Consider the following 21,130-nt stretch of genomic DNA (forward strand, 5'->3'; position numbering starts at 1 on the left):
ACAAAATAATCTATATATAAATAGGTGAAGTGAAATTGAAATAGTAAAAGATAATTTAGTAGATTGGGTGGTTTTCTGTTCTGCGCCATTTACCTTGTGGTCAGATAACGTGTTGTTTTGATACTTTAGGCGCCTGATTACAGTAATACCAGATTTGTATCGTTTCCATTTGTTTTACTCATTTGAAAAAAATTCTGAACTTTTTCGAATTTTTTTAATTGCCATTTTATGACCCCTGTAACTTAAAAAAAAATAAAAAAAATTATAATAATTTGTTCGCATACCAGACTGTATTCTAAAATTAAAAGTGGTAAATCCCGTTCCCGAGTAGATAAGTGTGGTGATTATGACTGTCGTGGCGAAACCGCGGTATCCCAATCAGCTGAGAGGGCGTCAGGAGGTCTCTTACCTTCCTCCCAGCCATCCAATCAGTGCTCCAGGCTTTGTCAGCTTTGCCAGGCTGAAGCAATGGAGCACCGATAACACTGATCAATGCTCTCCTATGGAGAAGCATTGATCAGTGTCTGCAATCTAAAGATCACATGGTAAAGCCTCCTATGGGGACTAAAAAAAGTGTAAAGAAAAAAAATTAAGAAAATTAAATCTCCCCCCTTTTCCCATATTTCAAATAAAAAAAATAAAACCTAAACATATGTGGTATTGCCGCGTGCGTAAATGTCTGAACTAGGGACAGGGTCTCGATTCCATTTTTTTTAAGTAAGAGTACCGATACTTTAATTCTAGTACTCGCCGATACCTAGTACAAGTACTTATATTTTAAAGGGAATCTGACCCCAGGGTGACGCGGTTTCTGGCGCTGTTTACCGTATATATGTGGGGTCCTTGTTGTGTACAATGGAGGCGGCTGCTGTAGTATGAGACAAGATTTCTCTCTTCTCCATTGGACAGAACAGGGAATTTGCATTGATAGCAAGAACGATGATCACATGATGAGCTGCGGCAAAAACCGGGTCACCTGACCTATCTACAAATAAATCCAAGTCAGTGCAGGTGACTCTGCTGTAAGATTGTCTGTAATAGTAGGTAGGATAGATAGGTGCAGACATTAGCAGCCGCCCCCCTATAGACAGCAGCCCCCCGACAGTCATTAGTAGAAGCCCCCCCCTGTAGACTGCTGCCCCCCCATCCCCTTGTAGACATTAGTAGCAGCCCCCCTTTAGACAGTGGGTCCCCCTTTAGACAACAGCAGGGCGCCCCCCCCCCCCTTTAGACAACAGCAGGGCGCCCCCCCTTTAGACAACAGCAGTGCGCCCCACCCCCTTTAGACAACAGCAGGGCGCCCCCCCCCTTTAGACAACAGCAGGGCGCCCCCCCCCCCCTTTAGACAACTGCAGGGTGTCCCCCCTTTAGACAGCAGCAGGGTGCCCCCCCCTTTAGACAGCAGCAGGGTGCCCCCCCCTTTAGACAGCAGCAGGGTGCCCCCCCCTTTAGACAGCAGCAGGGCGCCCCCCCCCTTTAGACAGCAGCAGGGCGCCCCCCCCCCTTTAGACAGCAGCAGGGCGCCCCCCCCCTTTAGACAGCAGCAGGGCGCCCCCCCCCCTTAGACAGCAGCAGGGCGCCCCCCCCCTTTAGACAGCAGCAGGGCGCCCCCCCCTTTAGACAGCAGCAGGGCGCCCCCCCCTTTAGACAGCAGCAGGGCGCCCCCCCCTTTAGACGACAGCAGGGCCCCCCCCCCCTTTAGACAGCAGCAGGGCGCCCCCCCCCTTTAGACAACAGCAGGGCGCCCCCCCCTTTAGACAGCAGCAGGGCGCCCCCCCCCTTTAGACAGCAGCAGGGTGCCCCCCCCTTTAGACAGCAGCAGGGCTCCCCCCCCCCTTTAGACGACAGCAGGGCCCCCCCCCCCTTTAGACAACAGCAGGGCGCCCCCCCCTTTAGTCAACAGCAGGGCGCCCCCCCCCCCCTTTAGACAGCAGCAGGGCGCCCCCCCCCCTTTAGACAGCAGCAGGGCGCCCCCCCCCCCTTTAGACAGCAGCAGGGCGCCCCCCCCCCCTTTAGACAGCAGCAGGGCGCCCCCCCCCCCTTTAGACAGCAGCAGGGCGCCCCCCCCCTTTAGACAGCAGCAGGGCGCCCCCCCCTTTAGACAGCAGGGCCCCCCCCCCTTTAGACAACTGCAGGGTGTCCCCCCTTTAGACAGCAGCAGGGTCCTCCCCCCCTTTAGACAGCAGCAGGGTCTCCCCCCCCCCCCCCCCCGCTCAGACATTAGTAGCAGCCCCCCCTCCTTGCAGGCAGCTCACCTCCTCTGTCTGGTGATGCCGCTCTGCTGTCCCATCCTCCGGTCCGCATAATGGCGTCCTATGGAGGAACATGTGACACACACCTCACTCCGCTTCCTCTGTAGCGTTACGCCGGGCGCAGGGGAGGAGGCGGAGTGAGGTGTGTGTCACATGTTCCTCCATAGGACGCCATTATGCGGACCGGAGGACGGGGCAGCAGAGCGGCACAAGATATCGGGGACGTTACAGTCCCCGATACCATGTAAATGGCTAGTATCGGCCCCGATACCAATACCAGTATCGGGACATCTCTAGTCTGAACTATTAAATAAAAAGTTACAGGTGTCAGAAATGGACAATTTTAAGCATAATAATTATTGTACAAAAAGTTAGAATTTTTTAAAAGTCATAAAATAAAACAAAACCTATATAAGTTGGGTACGGATGTAACCGTGTGGACCTACAGAATAAGGATATAGTGTAAAGTTTAGAATAAAGATATAAAGTACAGAATAAGGATATAGTGTAAAGTGCAGAATAAGGATATAGTGTAAAGTACAGAATAAGGATATAGTGTAAAGTACAGAATAAGGATATAAAGTACAGAATAAGGATATAGTGTAAAGTACAGAATAAGGATATAGTGTAAAGTACAGAATAAGGATATAGTGTAAAGTACAGAATAAGGATATAGTGTAAAGTACAGAATAAGGATATAGTGTAAAGTACAGAATAAGGATATAGTGTAAAGTACAGAATAAGGATATAGTGTAAAGTACAGAATAAGGATATAGTGTAAAGTACAGAATAAGGATATAGTGTAAAGTGCAGAATAAGGATATAGTGTAAAGTGCAGAATAAGGATATAGTGTAAAGTGCAGAATAAGGATATAGTGTAAAGTACAGAATAAGGATATAGTGTAAAGTACAGAATAAGGATATAGTGTAAAGTACAGAATAAGGATATAGTGTAAAGTACAGAATAAGGATATAGTGTAAAGTACAGAATAAGGATATAGTGTAAAGTACAGAATAAGGATATAGTGTAAAGTACAGAATAAGGATATAGTGTAAAGTGCAGAATAAGGATATAAAGTACAGAATAAGGATATAGTGTAAAGTACAGAATAAGGATATAGTGTAAAGTACAGAATAAGGATATAGTGTAAAGTACAGAATAAGGATATAGTGTAAAGTGCAGAATAAGGATATAGTGTAAAGTACAGAATAAGGATATAGTGTAAAGTACAGAATAAGGATATAGTGTAAAGTACAGAATAAGGATATAGTGTAAAGTACAGAATAAGGATATAGTGTAAAGTACAGAATAAAGATATAAAGTACAGAATAAAGATATAAAGTACAGAATAAGGATATAGTGTAAAGTGCAGAATAAGGATATAGTGTAAAGTGCAGAATAAGGATATAGTGTAAAGTGCAGAATAAGGATATAGTGTAAAGTACAGAATAAGGATATAGTGTAAAGTACAGAATAAGGATATAGTGTAAAGTACAGAATAAGGATATAGTGTAAAGTACAGAATAAGGATATAGTGTAAAGTACAGAATAAGGATATAGTGTAAAGTACAGAATAAGGATATAGTGTAAAGTACAGAATAAGGATATAGTGTAAAGTACAGAATAAAGATATAAAGTACAGAATAAGGATATAGTGTAAAGTGCAGAATAAGGATATAGTGTAAAGTGCAGAATAAGGATATAGTGTAAAGTGCAGAATAAGGATATAGTGTAAAGTACAGAATAAGGATATAGTGTAAAGTACAGAATAAGGATATAGTGTAAAGTACAGAATAAGGATATAGTGTAAAGTGCAGAATAAGGATATAGTGTAAAGTACAGAATAAGGATATAGTGTAAAGTACAGAATAAGGCTATAGTGTAAAGTACAGAATAAGGATATAGTGTAAAGTACAGAATAAAGATATAAAATACAGAATAAGGATATAGTGTAAAGTACAGAATAAGGATATAGTGTAAAGTACAGAATAAAGATATAAAATACAGAATAAGGATATAGTGTAAAGTGCAGAATAAAGATATAGTGTAAAGTGCAGAATAAGGATATAGTGTAAAGTGCAGAATAAGGATATAGTGTAAAGTACAGAATAAGGATATAGTGTAAAGTACAGAATAAGGATATAGTGTAAAGTGCAGAATAAGGATATAGTGGCGCTGGGGAGAAACGGAAGCTGATAAAATTAGCAAAATGGTGTTTGTTGTTTTTGTTCCAATTTTGCCCAAGAAAATGTTGTTTGTTTTTACTTTACATTCGGAGGTAAAATGAGTGATGTCATAACAAAATCCAACCGGTGACGCAGTAATCAAACCCTTAAACTGATCTGTAGATATAAAAGTCATATCTGTTAGAAGGCGAGGAGGAAAAAACAAAATCTCAAAAAATGGCCCGGTCCTGAAAGGGTTAAACCGATCCCCAATTTATATAGATTTTGTTCTACTATACTAAGAAGTCAAACTAAATGTATTTAAAATGTCCCCTTCTGACCCCTATGACTCTCTTATTTTTTCGTATACGCGGCTGTATGAGGGTAATTTTTGGCGCCGTGATCTGTGGTATTTATCAGGATTATTCTTGTTTTGATTTTTTTTATCGTTATTTATTTTTCTTATATATGAGGTGATAAAAAAAATTTTGTATTTTTTTTTACATTTACGCCATTCACCATATGGGATCATTAACATAATATTTTAATAGATCGGACATTTCTGCACGTGGCGAAGTATCTTGATTTACTTTTATTTTTATTTATTTTTTAATGGAGGTAAAAGAGGGATTTTATTTTTTATTGGGGGAGGGGCTTATTCACTTATTAAAACTTTTAGATATTTTTTTTACTTTGCATCTGAGGGGTTAATGGCGGACATGATTGCGATCGTGACCAGACCCTGGCTGATGCTGTCTCCTGCGCTCGGGTCAATAGGGTTAGACTTTTGTGCAATCCTCCCCTTCTGACCCCTGTAACGATTTTATTTTTCCGTATACGGAGATGTCCGAGGGGCTTTTTAGCGTTTTTCTAGTATATTATCTGACCAAGAATCGGCAATTCTGGTATTTAATATTATTTTTTTACTTTTTCGTTGTTCCCCGCGACCGATCATTAAACATTTTTAATAGTTTGGACATTACCACGTGCGGCGATACCAAACATGTTGTGCGGTGTTAGTTTTTTAACCCCTAAATGTCCGTGGTACTTAACGCACCAGGACGTACATTTATGCTCCGTGATAAGAGCCGATGTCCACCATTAACCCCTCAGATGCCGTGATCAATACAGACCACAGCATCTGCGGCAGTGCAGCACATAAAATGGATGATCGCATCGCCCACAAAATATAATGTTAATTATCCCATATGGTGAACGGCGTAAACGTAAAAAAATAAAAATAAAAAAAATTGCTGCTTTTTTTGTCACATTTTATAAAAAAAAAAAAAAAAAATTATATGAAACTTTTAATAAATGTTTTATTAAGCAAATGGGGTATAAAAAAAAAGGTACAGATCACGGCGCAACAAATGAGCCCTCATACCGCCGCTTATACGTAAAAATGTAAAAGTTATAGATTTGCAAAATAGAGGGATTTTTATGTACTTTTTTGGTTAAAAAGTTTGCGATTATTTTTAATGATTTTTTTTTAAAGCGGTGACGTTATAAAGTGTGTAATCATGGGGATCATTTTAATCGTATTGACCCACAGAATAAAGGAAACAAATAATTTTTCATGTAAATTGTACAACGTGAAAGTGAAACCTTCCAAAATTTGTAAAATTGATGTTTTCTTTTCAATTTCGCCACAAAAATTGCCGTAAATTTTATGGTTAAATTTGTGATAACATTACAAAGGAAAACTGCATGCGCAAAAAACAATCCCTCATACTCGTCTGTGGATGAAAATATATGAGTTATGATTTTTAGAAGGTGAGGAGGAAAGAACGAAAATGCAAAAATAAAATTGGCCTGATCTTTAACCCCTTAATGACCAGGCCAATTTTCACTGTAGGACCAGAGCGTTTTTTGCACATCTGACCACCGTTACTTTACGAAATAATATCTCTAAAACGCTTTTACTGAATATTCTGATTCTGAGATAGTTTTTTTCGTGACATATTCTACGTTATTTTGGTGGTAAATTTTCATCGTTACTTGCATCGTTTTTTGTGAAAAATCCCCAAATTTCATGAAAATTTTGACAATTTAGCATTTTTCTAACTTTGAAGTTCTCTACTTGTAAGGAAAATGGATATTCCAAATACATTTTATTTTTCTTCACAAATACAATATGTCCGCTTCATGTTGGCCTCATAAAATGGAGATATTTTAACTTTTTGAAAAAATTAGAGAGCTTCAAAGTAGAGCAGCAATAATCAAAAATGTCATGAAAATTGCTAAATCTGAAGGGACAGATGTTACAGAACTACAACTCCCAGCATGCCTGGGCAGTCTAGGTATGCTGAGAGTTGTAGTTTGGCAACATCTGGAGGGCTACAATTTGGGCACCACTGTAACTGGTCCCCAAACTGTGACCCTCCAGATGTTGCAAAACTACAACTCCCAGCATACCCAGACAGCCTTTGGCTGTCTGGGCATGCTGGGAGTTGCAGTTTGGCCTTCCTAGTGGTTGCCACAGTAAAGATCACTTTACTTTCACTTTCATTCCCCCCCACGTCGCTTCCCTACCTGAGCCAGGATCCAGCAGTCTGCAGCGACGATCAGCTGTTCCCAGGCATCTTCTCCTGCAGGTACCACCCTCCATCTTCTCCCCATGTTCCCCGCGACATCCAGGGGTGGGCAGAACGGGGGGTTGCCATGGCAATCCACTGTCCTGCTCTGCCATTGGTCAGAATCAGTTCTGACCAATGGCAGGGGATAGGAGGAGATCGCATCACTGCAACCTCACTCCTACCCTGCAAGATGATCGAAGCTGTCACTGACAGGTCAGATCATCACTATTTTCCGGGTGATTGGGTCACCAGAGACTCGATCAGCCCGGAATAGCAGAAAATCGCATGTCTGAATTGAAATGCGATTTTCTGCGATTGCCGACATGGGGGGGGGGGTCTGTGTTTCAGGACCCCCCTCGGTGTTTGCCTCGGACGCCTGCTGAACTTTCGACAATTCCAGCAGGCGTCCGGTTTCGCAACCCGCCCTGCGTGTGGCGGTATGCGAAATTCCCACGGACGTCTGAGTACGTGCCTAATCCTTAAGGGGTTAAAGGGGTACTTAAAGGGATTTTTTTTTTTTTTTTTTATGAGGAAAGGGAAATATTTTTTTATAGGGGCGGGCGGAGGTGTGTGTGTGTGTGTGTATATGTATATATATATATATGTGTATATATATGTACACACACACAGTTCTTTACTATGTTCTAACTTAGTACTGATCAGTACGATTGGCTGTCCACAGGCTTGTAATTCCTCCCCGGCAGCCATTTGCACTCATCGGACCCTTGTGATTGCACTGCGGGGGTCCGATGATTTGAGAGATATTGTGGCCATCAGTGTGGAAGTTGTTATAATCCATTACCGTAGATGTCTGGTGAATAGATCCTTCGTGTGGTTTATACCGTCCTCCATTACTCGTGGTCATTTCTCGTTATTAATAATGTCTCAGTAAGTGTTGTTTCCGTTTTAACCCCGTAGAGTCCAGCCGTCTGAAGCTGAGGAAGGTGGAGCCGTGGAATAGCGTCCGGGTCACGTTCAACATCCCCAGAGAGGCCGCCGAGCGCCTGCGCCTCCTCGCTCAGGGCAACAACCAGCAGCTGCGCGACCTCGGGATCCTGTCTGTCCAGATTGAAGGTACGAAACGCCCGATACTTGATCTGGGATCTGCGACCAATGGTCTTTAGACCTGTGACAGCGCAGCTTTAACGAAACTACAACTCCCAGCATGCCTTGATAATTGCTGTTGTACACTGTGCATAACCGTGCCGGGACCAATAGAGGCAGAGACTTTGTGACAGTGTTTCCCAACCAGTGTGCCTCCAGCTGTTGCAAGACTACAACTCCTTTGGCTGTCCGGGCGTGCTGGGAGTTTTAGTCTTGCACTGGTTGGGAAACACTGGTCAGACACATTGGTCAGACCTCCTGGTTAGGGAATGACTTTAAGGGGTTAAAGGTTGTTACCCAGGATTTTCACAAACAGCGCCACTCCTGTCCTCAGTTTGAGTGCGGTATTACAACCCATTGCAATGAGCTAAAGGAAGCCAAGTTGCAATACCACACGCAACCAGAAGACAGGTGTGGTGCTGTTTGGAGAAGAAAGCAGCCATGTCTGATCTTTTAGTATATTTTTTAGATCCCCTTCTTATCCCCCTTTTTAATTTATTTTGATTTATTTCTATTGCATTTTAGGAGAAGGGGCCATTAACCTTGTGTTACCCCAAAATCCTGCACAAGAGGTGCGAATGAACGGGCCGGTGGTGGCGGGAAATGCCATGAGGATCGACCCCGGCTTTGCAGTGCAGAATCGAGCGGGTGCGTCTGAAAGTCTGGGGCCGTCTTCTGTGTTACTCCTCCTGTATAATAATAATAATAGACAGGACACTACAGTCTACTCCTCCTGTATAATAATAATAATAATAATAATAGACAGGACACTACAGTCTACTCCTCCTGTATAATAATAATAATAATAATAATAGACAGGACACTACAGTCTACTCCTCCTGTATAATAATAATAATAATAGACAGGACACTACAGTCTACTCCTCCTGTATAATAATAATAATAATAGACAGGACACTACAATCTACTCCTCCTGTATAATAATAATAATAGACAGGACACTACAGTCTACTCCTCCTGTATAATAATAATAATAGACAGGACACTACAGTCTACTCCTCCTGTATAATAATAATAATAATAATAATAGACAGGACACTACAGTCTACTCCTCCTGTATAATAATAATAATAATAGACAGGACACTACAGTCTACTCCTCCTGTATAATAATAATAATAATAATAGACAGGACACTACAGTCTACTCCTCCTGTATAATAATAATAATAATAGACAGGACACTACAGTCTACTCCTCCTGTATAATAATAATAATAATAATAATAGACAGGACACTACAGTCTACTCCTCCTGTATAATAATAATAGACAGGACACTACAGTCTACTCCTCCTGTATAATAATAATAATAATAATAGACAGGACACTACAGTCTACTCCTCCTGTATAATAATAATAATAATAATAGACAGGACACTACAGTCTACTCCTCCTGTATAATAATAATAATAATGATAATAATAGACAGGACACTACAGTCTACTCCTCCTGTATAATAATAATAATAGACAGGACACTACAGTCTACTCCTCCTGTATAATAATAATAATAGACAGGACACTACAGTCTACTCCTCCTGTATAATAATAATAATAATAGACAGGACACTACAGTCTACTCCTCCTGTATAATAATAATAATAGACAGGACACTACAGTCTACTCCTCCTGTATAATAATAATAATAGACAGGACACTACAGTCTACTCCTCCTGTATAATAATAATAATAATAATAATAATAGACAGGACACTACAGTCTACTCCTCCTGTATAATAATAATAATAGACAGGACACTACAGTCTACTCCTCCTGTATAATAATAATAATAGACAGGACACTACAGTCTACTCCTCCTGTATAATAATAATAATAGACAGGACACTACAGTCTACTCCTCCTGTATAATAATAATAATAGACAGGACACTACAGTCTACTCCTCCTGTATAATAATAATAATAATAATAATAGACAGGACACTACAGTCTACTCCTCCTGTATAATAATAATAATAATAGACAGGACACTACAGCCTACTCCTCCTGTATAATAATAATAATAATAATAATAATAATAATAATAGACAGGACACTACAGTCTACTCCTCCTGTATAATAATAATAATAATAGACAGGAAACTACAGTCTACTCCTCCTGTATAATAATAATAATAATAGACAGGACACTACAGCCTACTCCTCCTGTATAATAATAATAATAATAGACAGGACACTACAGTCTACTCCTCCTGTATAATAATAATAATAATAGACAGGACACTACAGTCTACTCCTCCTGTATAATAATAATAATAATAATAATAATAATAGACAGGACACTACAGTCTACTCCTCCTGTATAATAATAATAATAGACAGGACACTACAGTCTACTCCTCCTGTATAATAATAATAATAGACAGGACACTACAGTCTACTCCTCCTGTATAATAATAATAATAATAGGCAGGACACTACAGTCTACTCCTCCTGTATAATAATAATAATAATAATAATAATAGACAGAACACTACAGTCTACTCCTCCTGTATAATAATAATAATAATAATAATAGACAGGACACTACAGTCTACTCCTCCTGTATAATAATAATAATAGACAGGACACTACAGCCTACTCCTCCTGTATAATAATAATAATAATAATAGACAGGACACTACAGTCTACTCCTCCTGTATAATAATAATAATAATAATAGACAGGACACTACAGTCTACTCCTCCTGTATAATAATAATAATAGACAGGACACTACAGTCTACTCCTCCTGTATAATAATAATAATAATAATAGACAGCACACTACAGTCTACTCCTCCTGTATAATAATAATAATAATAATAGACAGGACACTACAGTCTACTCCTCCTGTATAATAATAATAATAGACAGGACACTACAGTCTACTCCTCCTGTATAATAATAATAATAGACAGGACACTACAGTCTACTCCTCCTGTATAATAATAATAATAATAGACAGGACACTACAGCCTACTCCTCCTGTATAATAATAATAATAATAATAGACAGGACACTACAGTCTACTCCTCCTGTATAATAATAATAATAATAATAATAGACAGGACACTACAGTCTACTCCTCCTGTATAATAATAATAATAGACAGGACACTACAGTCTACTCCTCCTGTATAATAATAATAATAATAATAGACAGGACACTACAGTCTACTCCTCCTGTATAATAATAATAATAATAATAGACAGGACACTACAGTCTACTCCTCCTGTATAATAATAATAATAATAGACAGGACACTACAGTCTACTCCTCCTGTATAATAATAATAATAATAATAATAGACAGGACACTACAGTCTACTCCTCCTGTATAATAATAATAATAGACAGGACACTACAGTCTACTCCTCCTGTATAATAATAATAATAGACAGGACACTACAGTCTACTCCTCCTGTATAATAATAATAATAATAATAGACAGGACACTACAGTCTACTCCTCCTGTATAATAATAATAATAGACAGGACACTACAGTCTACTCCTCCTGTATAATAATAATAATAGACAGGACACTACAGTCTACTCCTCCTGTATAATAATAATAATAGACAGGACACTACAGTCTACTCCTCCTGTATAATAATAATAATAGACAGGACACTACAGTCTACTCCTCCTGTATAATAATAATAATAATAATAATAGACAGGACACTACAGTCTACTCCTCCTGTATAATAATAATAATAATAATAGACAGGACACTACAGTCTACTCCTCCTGTATAATAATAATAATAATAATAATAATAGACAGGACACTACAGTCTACTCCTCCTGTATAATAATAATAATAATAATAGACAGGACACTACAGTCTACTCCTCCTGTATAATAATAATAATAATAGTAGACAGGACACTACAGTCTACTCCTCCTGTATAATAATAATAATAATAGACAGGACACTACAGTCTACTCCTCCTGTATAATAATAATAATAATAATAATAGACAGGACACTACAGTCTACTCCTCCTGTATAATAATAATAATAATAATAGACAGGACACTACAGTCTACTCCTCCTGTATAATAATAATAATAGACAGGACACTACAGTCTACTCATCCGGTATAATAATAATAATAATAGACAGGACACTACAGTCTACTCCTCCTGTATAATAATAATAATAATAGACAGGACACTACAGTCTACTCCTCCTGTATAATAATAATAGACAGGACACTACAGTCTTCTCCTCCTGTATAATAATAATAATAATAATAATAATAGACAGGACACTACAGTCTACTCCTCCTGTATAAGAATAATAATAATAATAGACAGGACACTACAGTCTACTCCTCCTGTATAATAATAATAATAATAATAGACAGGACACTACAGTCTACTCCTCCTGTATAATAATAATAATAATAATAGACAGGACACTACAGTCTACTCCTCCTGTATAATAATAATAATAGACAGGACACTACAGTCTACTCCTCCTGTATAATAATAATAATAATAGACAGGACACTACAGTCTACTCCTCCTGTATAATAATAATAATAATAATAATAATAGACAGGACACTACAGTCTACTCCTCCTGTATAATAATAATAATAATAATAGACAGGACACTACAGTCTACTCCTCCTGTATAATAATAATAATAGACAGGACACTACAGTCTACTCCTCCTGTATAATAATAATAATAGACAGGACACTACAGTCTACTCCTCCTGTATAATAATAATAATAATAATAGACAGGACACTACAGTCTACTCCTCCTGTATAATAATAATAATAATAATAGACAGGACACTACAGTCTACTCCTCCTGTATAATAATAATAATAATAGACAGGACACTACAGTCTACTCCTCCTGTATAATAATAATAATAATAATAGACAGGACACTACAGTCTACTCCTCCTGTATAATAATAATAATAATAATAGACAGGACACTACAGTCTACTCCTCCTGTATAATAATAATAATAGACAGGGCACTACAGTCTACTCCTCCTGTATAATAATAATAATAATAATAATAATAATAATAATAGACAGGACACTACAGTCTACTCCTCCTGTATAATAATAATAATAATAATAATAATAATAATAATAGACAGGACACTACAGTCTACTCCTCCTGTATAATAATAATAATAATAATAGACAGGACACTACAGTCTACTCCTCCTGTATAATAATAATAATAATAATAATAATAATAATAATAGACAGGACACTACAGTCTACTCCTCCTGTATAATAATAATAATAATAATAGACAGGACACTACAGTCTACTCCTCCTGTATAATAATAATAATAGACAGGACACTACAGTCTACACCTCCTGTATAATAATAATAATAGACAGGACACTACAGTCTACTCCTCCTGTATAATAATAATAATAATAATAGACAGGACACTACAGTCTACTCCTCCTGTATAATAATAATAATAATAATAGACAGGACACTACAGTCTACTCCTCCTGTATAATAATAATAATAGACAGGACACTACAGTCTACTCCTCCTGTATAATAATAATAATAATAGACAGGACACTACAGTCTACTCCTCCTGTATAATAATAATCATAATAGACAGGACACTACAGTCTACTCCTCCTGTATAATAATAATAGACAGGACACTACAGTCTACTCCTCCTGTATAATAATAATAATAATAGACAGGACACTACAGTCTACTCCTCCTGTATAATAATAATAATAGACAGGACACTACAGTCTACTCCTCCTGTATAATAAGAATAATAGACAGGACACTACAGTCTACTCCTCCTGTATAATAATAATATACAGGACACTACAGTCTACTCCTCCTGTATAATAATAATAATGATAGACAGGACACTACAGTCTACTCCTCCTGTATAATAATAATAATAATAGACAGGACACTACAGTCTACTCCTCCTGTATAATAATAATAGACAGGACACTACAGTCTACTCCTCCTGTATAATAATAATAATAATAATAATAGACAGGACACTACAGTCTACTCCTCCTGTATAATAATAATAATAGACAGGACACTACAGTCTTCTCCTCCTGTATAATAATAATAATAGACAGGACACTACAGTCTACTCCTCCTGTATAATAATAATAATAGACAGGACACTACAGTCTACTCCTCCTCCTGTATAATAATAATAAGACAGGACACTACAGTCTACTCCTCCTGTATAATAATAATAATAATAGACAGGACACTACAGTCTACTCCTCCTGTATAATAATAATAATAATAGACAGGACACTACAGTCTACTCCTCCTGTATAATAATAATCATAATAGACAGGACACTACAGTCTACTCCTCCTGTATAATAATAATAGACAGGACACTACAGTCTACTCCTCCTGTATAATAATAATAATAATAGACAGGACACTACAGTCTACTCCTCCTGTATAATAATAATAATAGACAGGACACTACAGTCTACTCCTCCTGTATAATAATAATCATAATAGACAGGACACTACAGTCTACTCCTCCTGTATAATAATAATAGACAGGACACTACAGTCTACTCCTCCTGTATAATAAGAATAATAGACAGGACACTACAGTCTACTCCTCCTGTATAATAATAATAATAGACAGGACACTACAGTCTACTCCTCCTGTATAATAATAATCATAATAGACAGGACACTACAGTCTACTCCTCCTGTATAATAATAATAATAATAGACAGGACACTACAGCCTACTCCTCCTGTATAATAATAATCATAATAGACAGGACACTACAGTCTACTCCTCCTGTATAATAATAATAGACAGGACACTACAGTCTACTCCTCCTGTATAATAAGAATAATAGACAGGACACTACAGTCTACTCCTCCTGTATAATAATAATAATAGACAGGACACTACAGTCTACTCCTCCTGTATAATAATAATAATAGACCGGACACTACAGTCTACTCCTCCTGTATAATAATAATAATAATAATAGATAGGACACTACAGTCTACTTCTCCTGTATAATAATAATAGACCGGACACTACAGTCTACTCCTCCTGTATAATAATAATAATAATAATAGACAGGACACTACAGTCTACTCCTCCTGTATAATAATAATAATAATAATAATAATAGACAGGACACTACAGCCTACTCCTCCTGTATAATAATAATAATAGACAGGACACTACAGTCTACTCCTCCTGTATAATAATAATAGACCGGACACTACAGTCTACTCCTCCTGTATAATAATAATAATAATAATAGACAGGACACTACAGTCTACTCCACCTGTATAATAATAATAGACAGGACACTACAGTCTACTCCTCCTGTATAATAATAATAATAATAATAGACAGGACACTACAGTCTACTCCTCCTGTATAATAATAATAATAATAATAGACAGGACACTACAGTCTACTCCTCCTGTATAATAATAATAATAATAATAATAATAGACAGGACACTACAGTCTACTCCTCCTGTATAATAAAAATAATAATAGACAGGACACTACAGTCTACTCCTCCTGTATAGGACACTACAGTCTACTCCTCCTGTATAATAATAATAATAATAGACAGGACACTACAGTCTACTCCTCCTGTATAATAATAATAATAATAATAGACAGGACACTACAGTCTCCTCCTCCTGTATAATAATAATAATAATAATAGACAGGACACTACAGTCTCCTCCTCCTGTATAATAATAATAATAGACAGGACACTACAGTCTACACCTCCTGTATAATAATAATAATAATAGACAGGACACTACAGTCTACTCCTCCTGTATAATAATAATAATAATAGACAGGACACTACAGTCTACTCCTCCTGTATAATAATAATAATAATAATAGACAGGACACTACAGTCTACTCCTCCTGTATAATAATAATAATAGACAGGACACTACAGTCTACTCCTCCTGTATAATAATAATAATAATAATAGACAGGACACTACAGTCTACTCCTCCTGTATAATAATAATAATAATAATAATAGACAGGACACTACAGTCTACTCCTCCTGTATAATAATAATAATAGACAGGACACTACAGTCTACTCCTCCTGTATAATAATAATAATAATAATAATAATAGACAGGACACTACAGTCTACTCCTCCTGTATAATAATAATAATAATAATAGACAGGACACTACAGTCTACTCCTCCTGTATAATAATAATAGACAGGACACTACAGTCTACTCCTCCTGTATAATAATAATAATAATAGACAGGACACTACAGTCTACTCCTCCTGTATAATAATAATAATAGACAGGACACTACAGTCTCCTCCTCCTGTATAATAATAATAATAGACAGGACACTACAGTCTACTCCTCCTGTATAATAATAATAATAATAGACAGGACACTACAGTCTACTCCTCCTGTATAATAATAATAATAGACAGGACACTACAGTCTACTCCTCATGTATTATAATAATAATAATAATAATAGACAGGACACTACAGTCTACTCCTCCTGTATAATAATAATAATAATAATAATAGACAGGACACTACAGTCTACTCCTCCTGTATAATAATAATAATAATAATAGACAGGACACTACAGTCTACTCCTCCTGTATAATAATAATAATAATAATAGACAGGACACTACAGTCTACTCCTCCTGTATAATAATAATAATAATAATAGACAGGACACTACAGTCTACTCCTCCTGTATAATAATAATAGACAGGACACTACAGTCTACTCCTCCTGTATAATAATAATAATAATAGACAGGACACTACAGTCTACTCCTCCTGTATAATAATAATAATAATAGACAGGACACTACAGTCTACTCCTCCTGTATAATAATAATAATAATAATAGACAGGACACTACAGTCTACTCCTCCTGTATAATAATAATAATAATAATAGACAGGACACTACAGTCTACACCTCCTGTATAATAATAATAATAGACAGGACACTACAGTCTACTCCTCCTGTATAATAATAATAATAATAGACAGGACACTACAGTCTACACCTCCTGTATAATAATAATAATAATAGACAGGACACTACAGTCTACTCCTCCTGTATAATAATAATAATAATAGACAGGACACTACAGTCTACTCCTCCTGTATAATAATAATAATAGACAGGACACTACAGTCTACTCCTCCTGTATAATAATAATAATAGACAGGACACTACAGTCTACTCCTCCTGTATAATAATAATAATAATAATAATAGACAGGACACTACAGTCTCCTCCTCCTGTATAATAATAATAATAATAATAGACAGGACACTACAGTCTACTCCTCCTGTATAATAATAATAATAGACAGGACACTACAGTCTACTCCTCCTGTATAATAATAATAATAATAATAATAATAATAGACAGGACACTACAGTCTCCTCCTCCTGTATAATAATAATAATAATAATAATAGACAGGACACTACAGTCTACTCCTCCTGTATAATAATAATAATAATAGACAGGACACTACAGTCTCCTCCTCCTGTATAATAATAATAATAATAATAGACAGGACACTACAGTCTCCTCCTCCTGTATAATAATAATAATAATAATAGACAGGACACTACAGTCTACTCTTCCTGTATAATAATAATAATAATAATAATAATAATAGACAGGACACTACAGTCTACTCCTCCTGTATAATAATAATAATAATAGACAGGACACTACAGTCTACTCCTCCTGAATAATAATAATAGACAGGACACTACAGTCTACTCCTCCTGTATAATAATAATAATAATAGACAGGACACTACAGTCTACTCCTCCTGTATAATAATAATAATAGACAGGACACTACAGTCTACTCCTCCTGTATAATAATAATAGACAGGACACTACAGTCTACTCCTCCTGTATAATAATAATAATAATAGACAGGACACTACAGTCTCCTCCTCCTGTATAATAATAATAATAATAATAATAATAGACAGGACACTACAGTCTACTCCTCCTGTATAATAATAATAATAATAGACAGGACACTACAGTCTACTCCTCCTGTATAATAATAATAATAATAATAATAGACAGGACACTACAGTCTACTCCTCCTGTATAATAATAATAATAATAGACAGGACACTACAGTCTCCTCCTCCTGTATAATAATAATAATAATAGACAGAACACTACAGTCTCCTCCTCCTGTATAATAATAATAATAATAGACAGGACACTACAGTCTACTCCTCCTGTATAATAATAATAATAATAATAATAATAATAGACAGGACACTACAGTCTACTCCTCCTGTATAATAATAATAGACAGGACACTACAGTCTACTCCTCCTGTATAATAATAATAATAATAGACAGGACACTACAGCCTACTCCTCATGTATAATAATATAATAATATAAAGTAATATAAAATAATAATAAAAATATAATCAATAATATATTATGAAATAATTATATAAAATATTATAAAAAATTATTAATAAAAATAACAATAGTAATAATACAAATTATAATATATATTATAAACTTATAATAATTCATAAGAAAACAATAACAATAGTAATAATAAAAATATATAATAATTGCTCTTGTTACTTTTGTCAGATGTAGCTTTAGAAGGCCCTGGCGATTGATTCACTAGTCACATTTGACTATAGCAGCAACATCCGCAGTGGTGCCGTGAAATTACTTTAGGTCACATGGTGTATTTGCAACGTTTGTAGAGTTACAGCAGTGGTCTGTAATCTGTGGATCTCCCAGATGTGTCAAAACTACAACTCCCAGCATGTCCTGACTGCATCGCTCATTTTATAGGGCAGTAGTCTCTAAACTATGGACCTCCAGATGTTGCAAAACTAAAACTCCCAGCCTGCTGTAGTTTTGCAACATCTGGAGGTGCGCAGTTTGGAGACCACTGTCATAGTTGCAGCCCTGAAGTTGACCATTAGCTTGAGCTGTAGAGATTCGCCCCTTTCACCTGTTCCATCAGGGTCACTATTTAGGTGAATAAAAAATTCTGGTGTTGGAGTTGTTACTTAAATAACGATTTGTAACATTATAAGGAAACCTAAACATTGGTAAAAGGAGAATTCCGTCATGGCGGCTCTGTGACCAAACTTGGCGCATTTACTGCACAAACTGGACTTTTCATTCCTGTATAAAATGTTAATTCTCCTTTTGTCTGTGATTTGTCAGGTCTGGTCAGGATGAACAACCCGGCAGCTGCCTCCATGATGTCCCAGGGGCCCCACGTCTCCTCTGCTATGATGGCCGCCCGTGGGAGCGCTGAACTCCAACCAAGGGCTCCCCGGCCTCCTTTACAACAAGGTAATGGGGGACGTGAGACATTCAGGGACCATGAAAGTGTTTATTAAAGGAAAAGCATTCAGGTTACAACTCTCATTATCCGGAGGCCGCAATCTGTTCAGGGCGCTCGATTACCCCGAATCGTTCGTCTCCATTAGAAATAAAGTACCATTAAAGGGGTTCTCGGCCCCTAGACATCTTATCCCCTATCCAAAGGATCATTGCTTCTCAGGTTTGTTTGGGGTTCCTCTTTTTTTAATCTTCCATCATAGCTGAGCAGAATGAGCCATTGACGTCTGCAACTTTAGGGGGTCCTCCTGCTCCCAGTGTTTGGCGATTTTATGAGATAAAGTTTTGTTTCCAAAGAAATTTCCCAAAAAGCCCAAAACACCCAATTTCCACCTTTCTATATAATCCAGTCAGGAACAGAACTTGTATGTGATCATTGTTGGTCCAATTCTAACACATTTGTAATTCCCTTCATTTTCCAAAAATTACTGCGTACCCTAGAACAAGCCATTAGGTGTCTCCCTTCTCTGCAATCTGTCATTCACTGCCTGTGGTTAGGGGAATTCCATCTCTAGTAACAGACAGATCAGGACTGAACACAGGACGTGTGGACAGAAGTTATCATGTGCTGGTAATTTGTGAGCCGGTCTGCTTCCTCCAGAGGGTTCACACTGTCCCTAAAAGGTAAATCAAGGCTTCCCTCTCAGCCCTAGCAGTTTAGTGCTTAGTATAGAGGCACTTGACCTTGTAGTCTGTGTAAGACAGTGAAGGCTATATAACATATACTACTCTCCGCCTGTTGTAAACATCTGACTCCCAGCATGCCCGGACACCCAAAGGATATTTTTGTAACCATTTGAGTGCTGTACAGTAAAGTTGGACGTTTTATGGAATTGAAATAAAAAAAAGCACAAACGGATGCGCTTCGTAGTGTAACACCAAAGGTGAGTTGGTAACGCTAAGTGTGAATTGCGCTTACCACATGAAGTTGTACTCCAACCAAGTACAACAATGGAACAGGGCGTATCATCAGGGGGTCTCTGCAGCTTCGTCCCGCTGAAATAGAATCACGATAAAAACAAGCAATCTCCAGGCATCCTGAGGAAGCGGGTGACCGTGAAACGCGTTGCATTATGGGAAATAAATCCTTTCAACTTCTTATCTGGTCTCAGCGCTTCCATTGATCCCGCTCTGCTACCTGGAGATTGCTTGTTTTTATCGTTGTTTTATGGAATTGGGGAGAGGAATCCGTTTGCCCCTGCGAGTGATCTACTGCACATTGGTGGTCATCCAAGTGAACTTTATAAAGATTAAAGGGGTACTCCACCACTAGACATGTTATTCCCTAAAGGGAATAATATGTCTGATTGCGAGGGTCCGGCTGCTGGGGACCTCCGATCTCCGTTGCTGCCCCCCAGTTATCCGGTGCACGGAGTGAACTCTGCTCTTTGCCGGTTGACATGCAGTCACAGCCTTCACACCCCTCCCCATAGACATGAATGGAGGGGGCACAGGGGGCGCGATGTCACCATCATGGAAGCTCCAGGCTTCAGCCCAACAGCTGGACCCCCCACGATCAGATCTATTATCTCGTATCCTTTGTACAGGGGATTAAATGTCAGGGGGCAGAGCACCCCTTTAAGTGAACAAT

General features: G+C 37.6%; 1 protein-coding gene across 3 annotated transcripts in view; it reads left to right on the plus strand.

Annotated features, from left to right (window-relative positions):
- The window catches only part of NCOA6 (nuclear receptor coactivator 6), a 56,267-nt gene that overhangs the window by 8,631 nt on the left and 26,506 nt on the right, over positions 1–21,130 (plus strand). For all 3 annotated transcript variants that reach the window (XM_056548185.1, XM_056548187.1, XM_056548186.1), the window contains exons 4-6: positions 7,913–8,068; positions 8,624–8,746; positions 19,360–19,491. In XM_056548185.1, coding sequence (XP_056404160.1) covers positions 7,913–8,068; positions 8,624–8,746; positions 19,360–19,491 — 411 coding nt within the window. The remainder of the gene's footprint in view (positions 1–7,912; positions 8,069–8,623; positions 8,747–19,359; positions 19,492–21,130) is intronic.

The sequence above is a fragment of the Hyla sarda genome, chromosome 12, assembly GCF_029499605.1.
Source record: "Hyla sarda isolate aHylSar1 chromosome 12, aHylSar1.hap1, whole genome shotgun sequence".
Lineage (NCBI taxonomy): Eukaryota > Metazoa > Chordata > Amphibia > Anura > Hylidae > Hyla > Hyla sarda.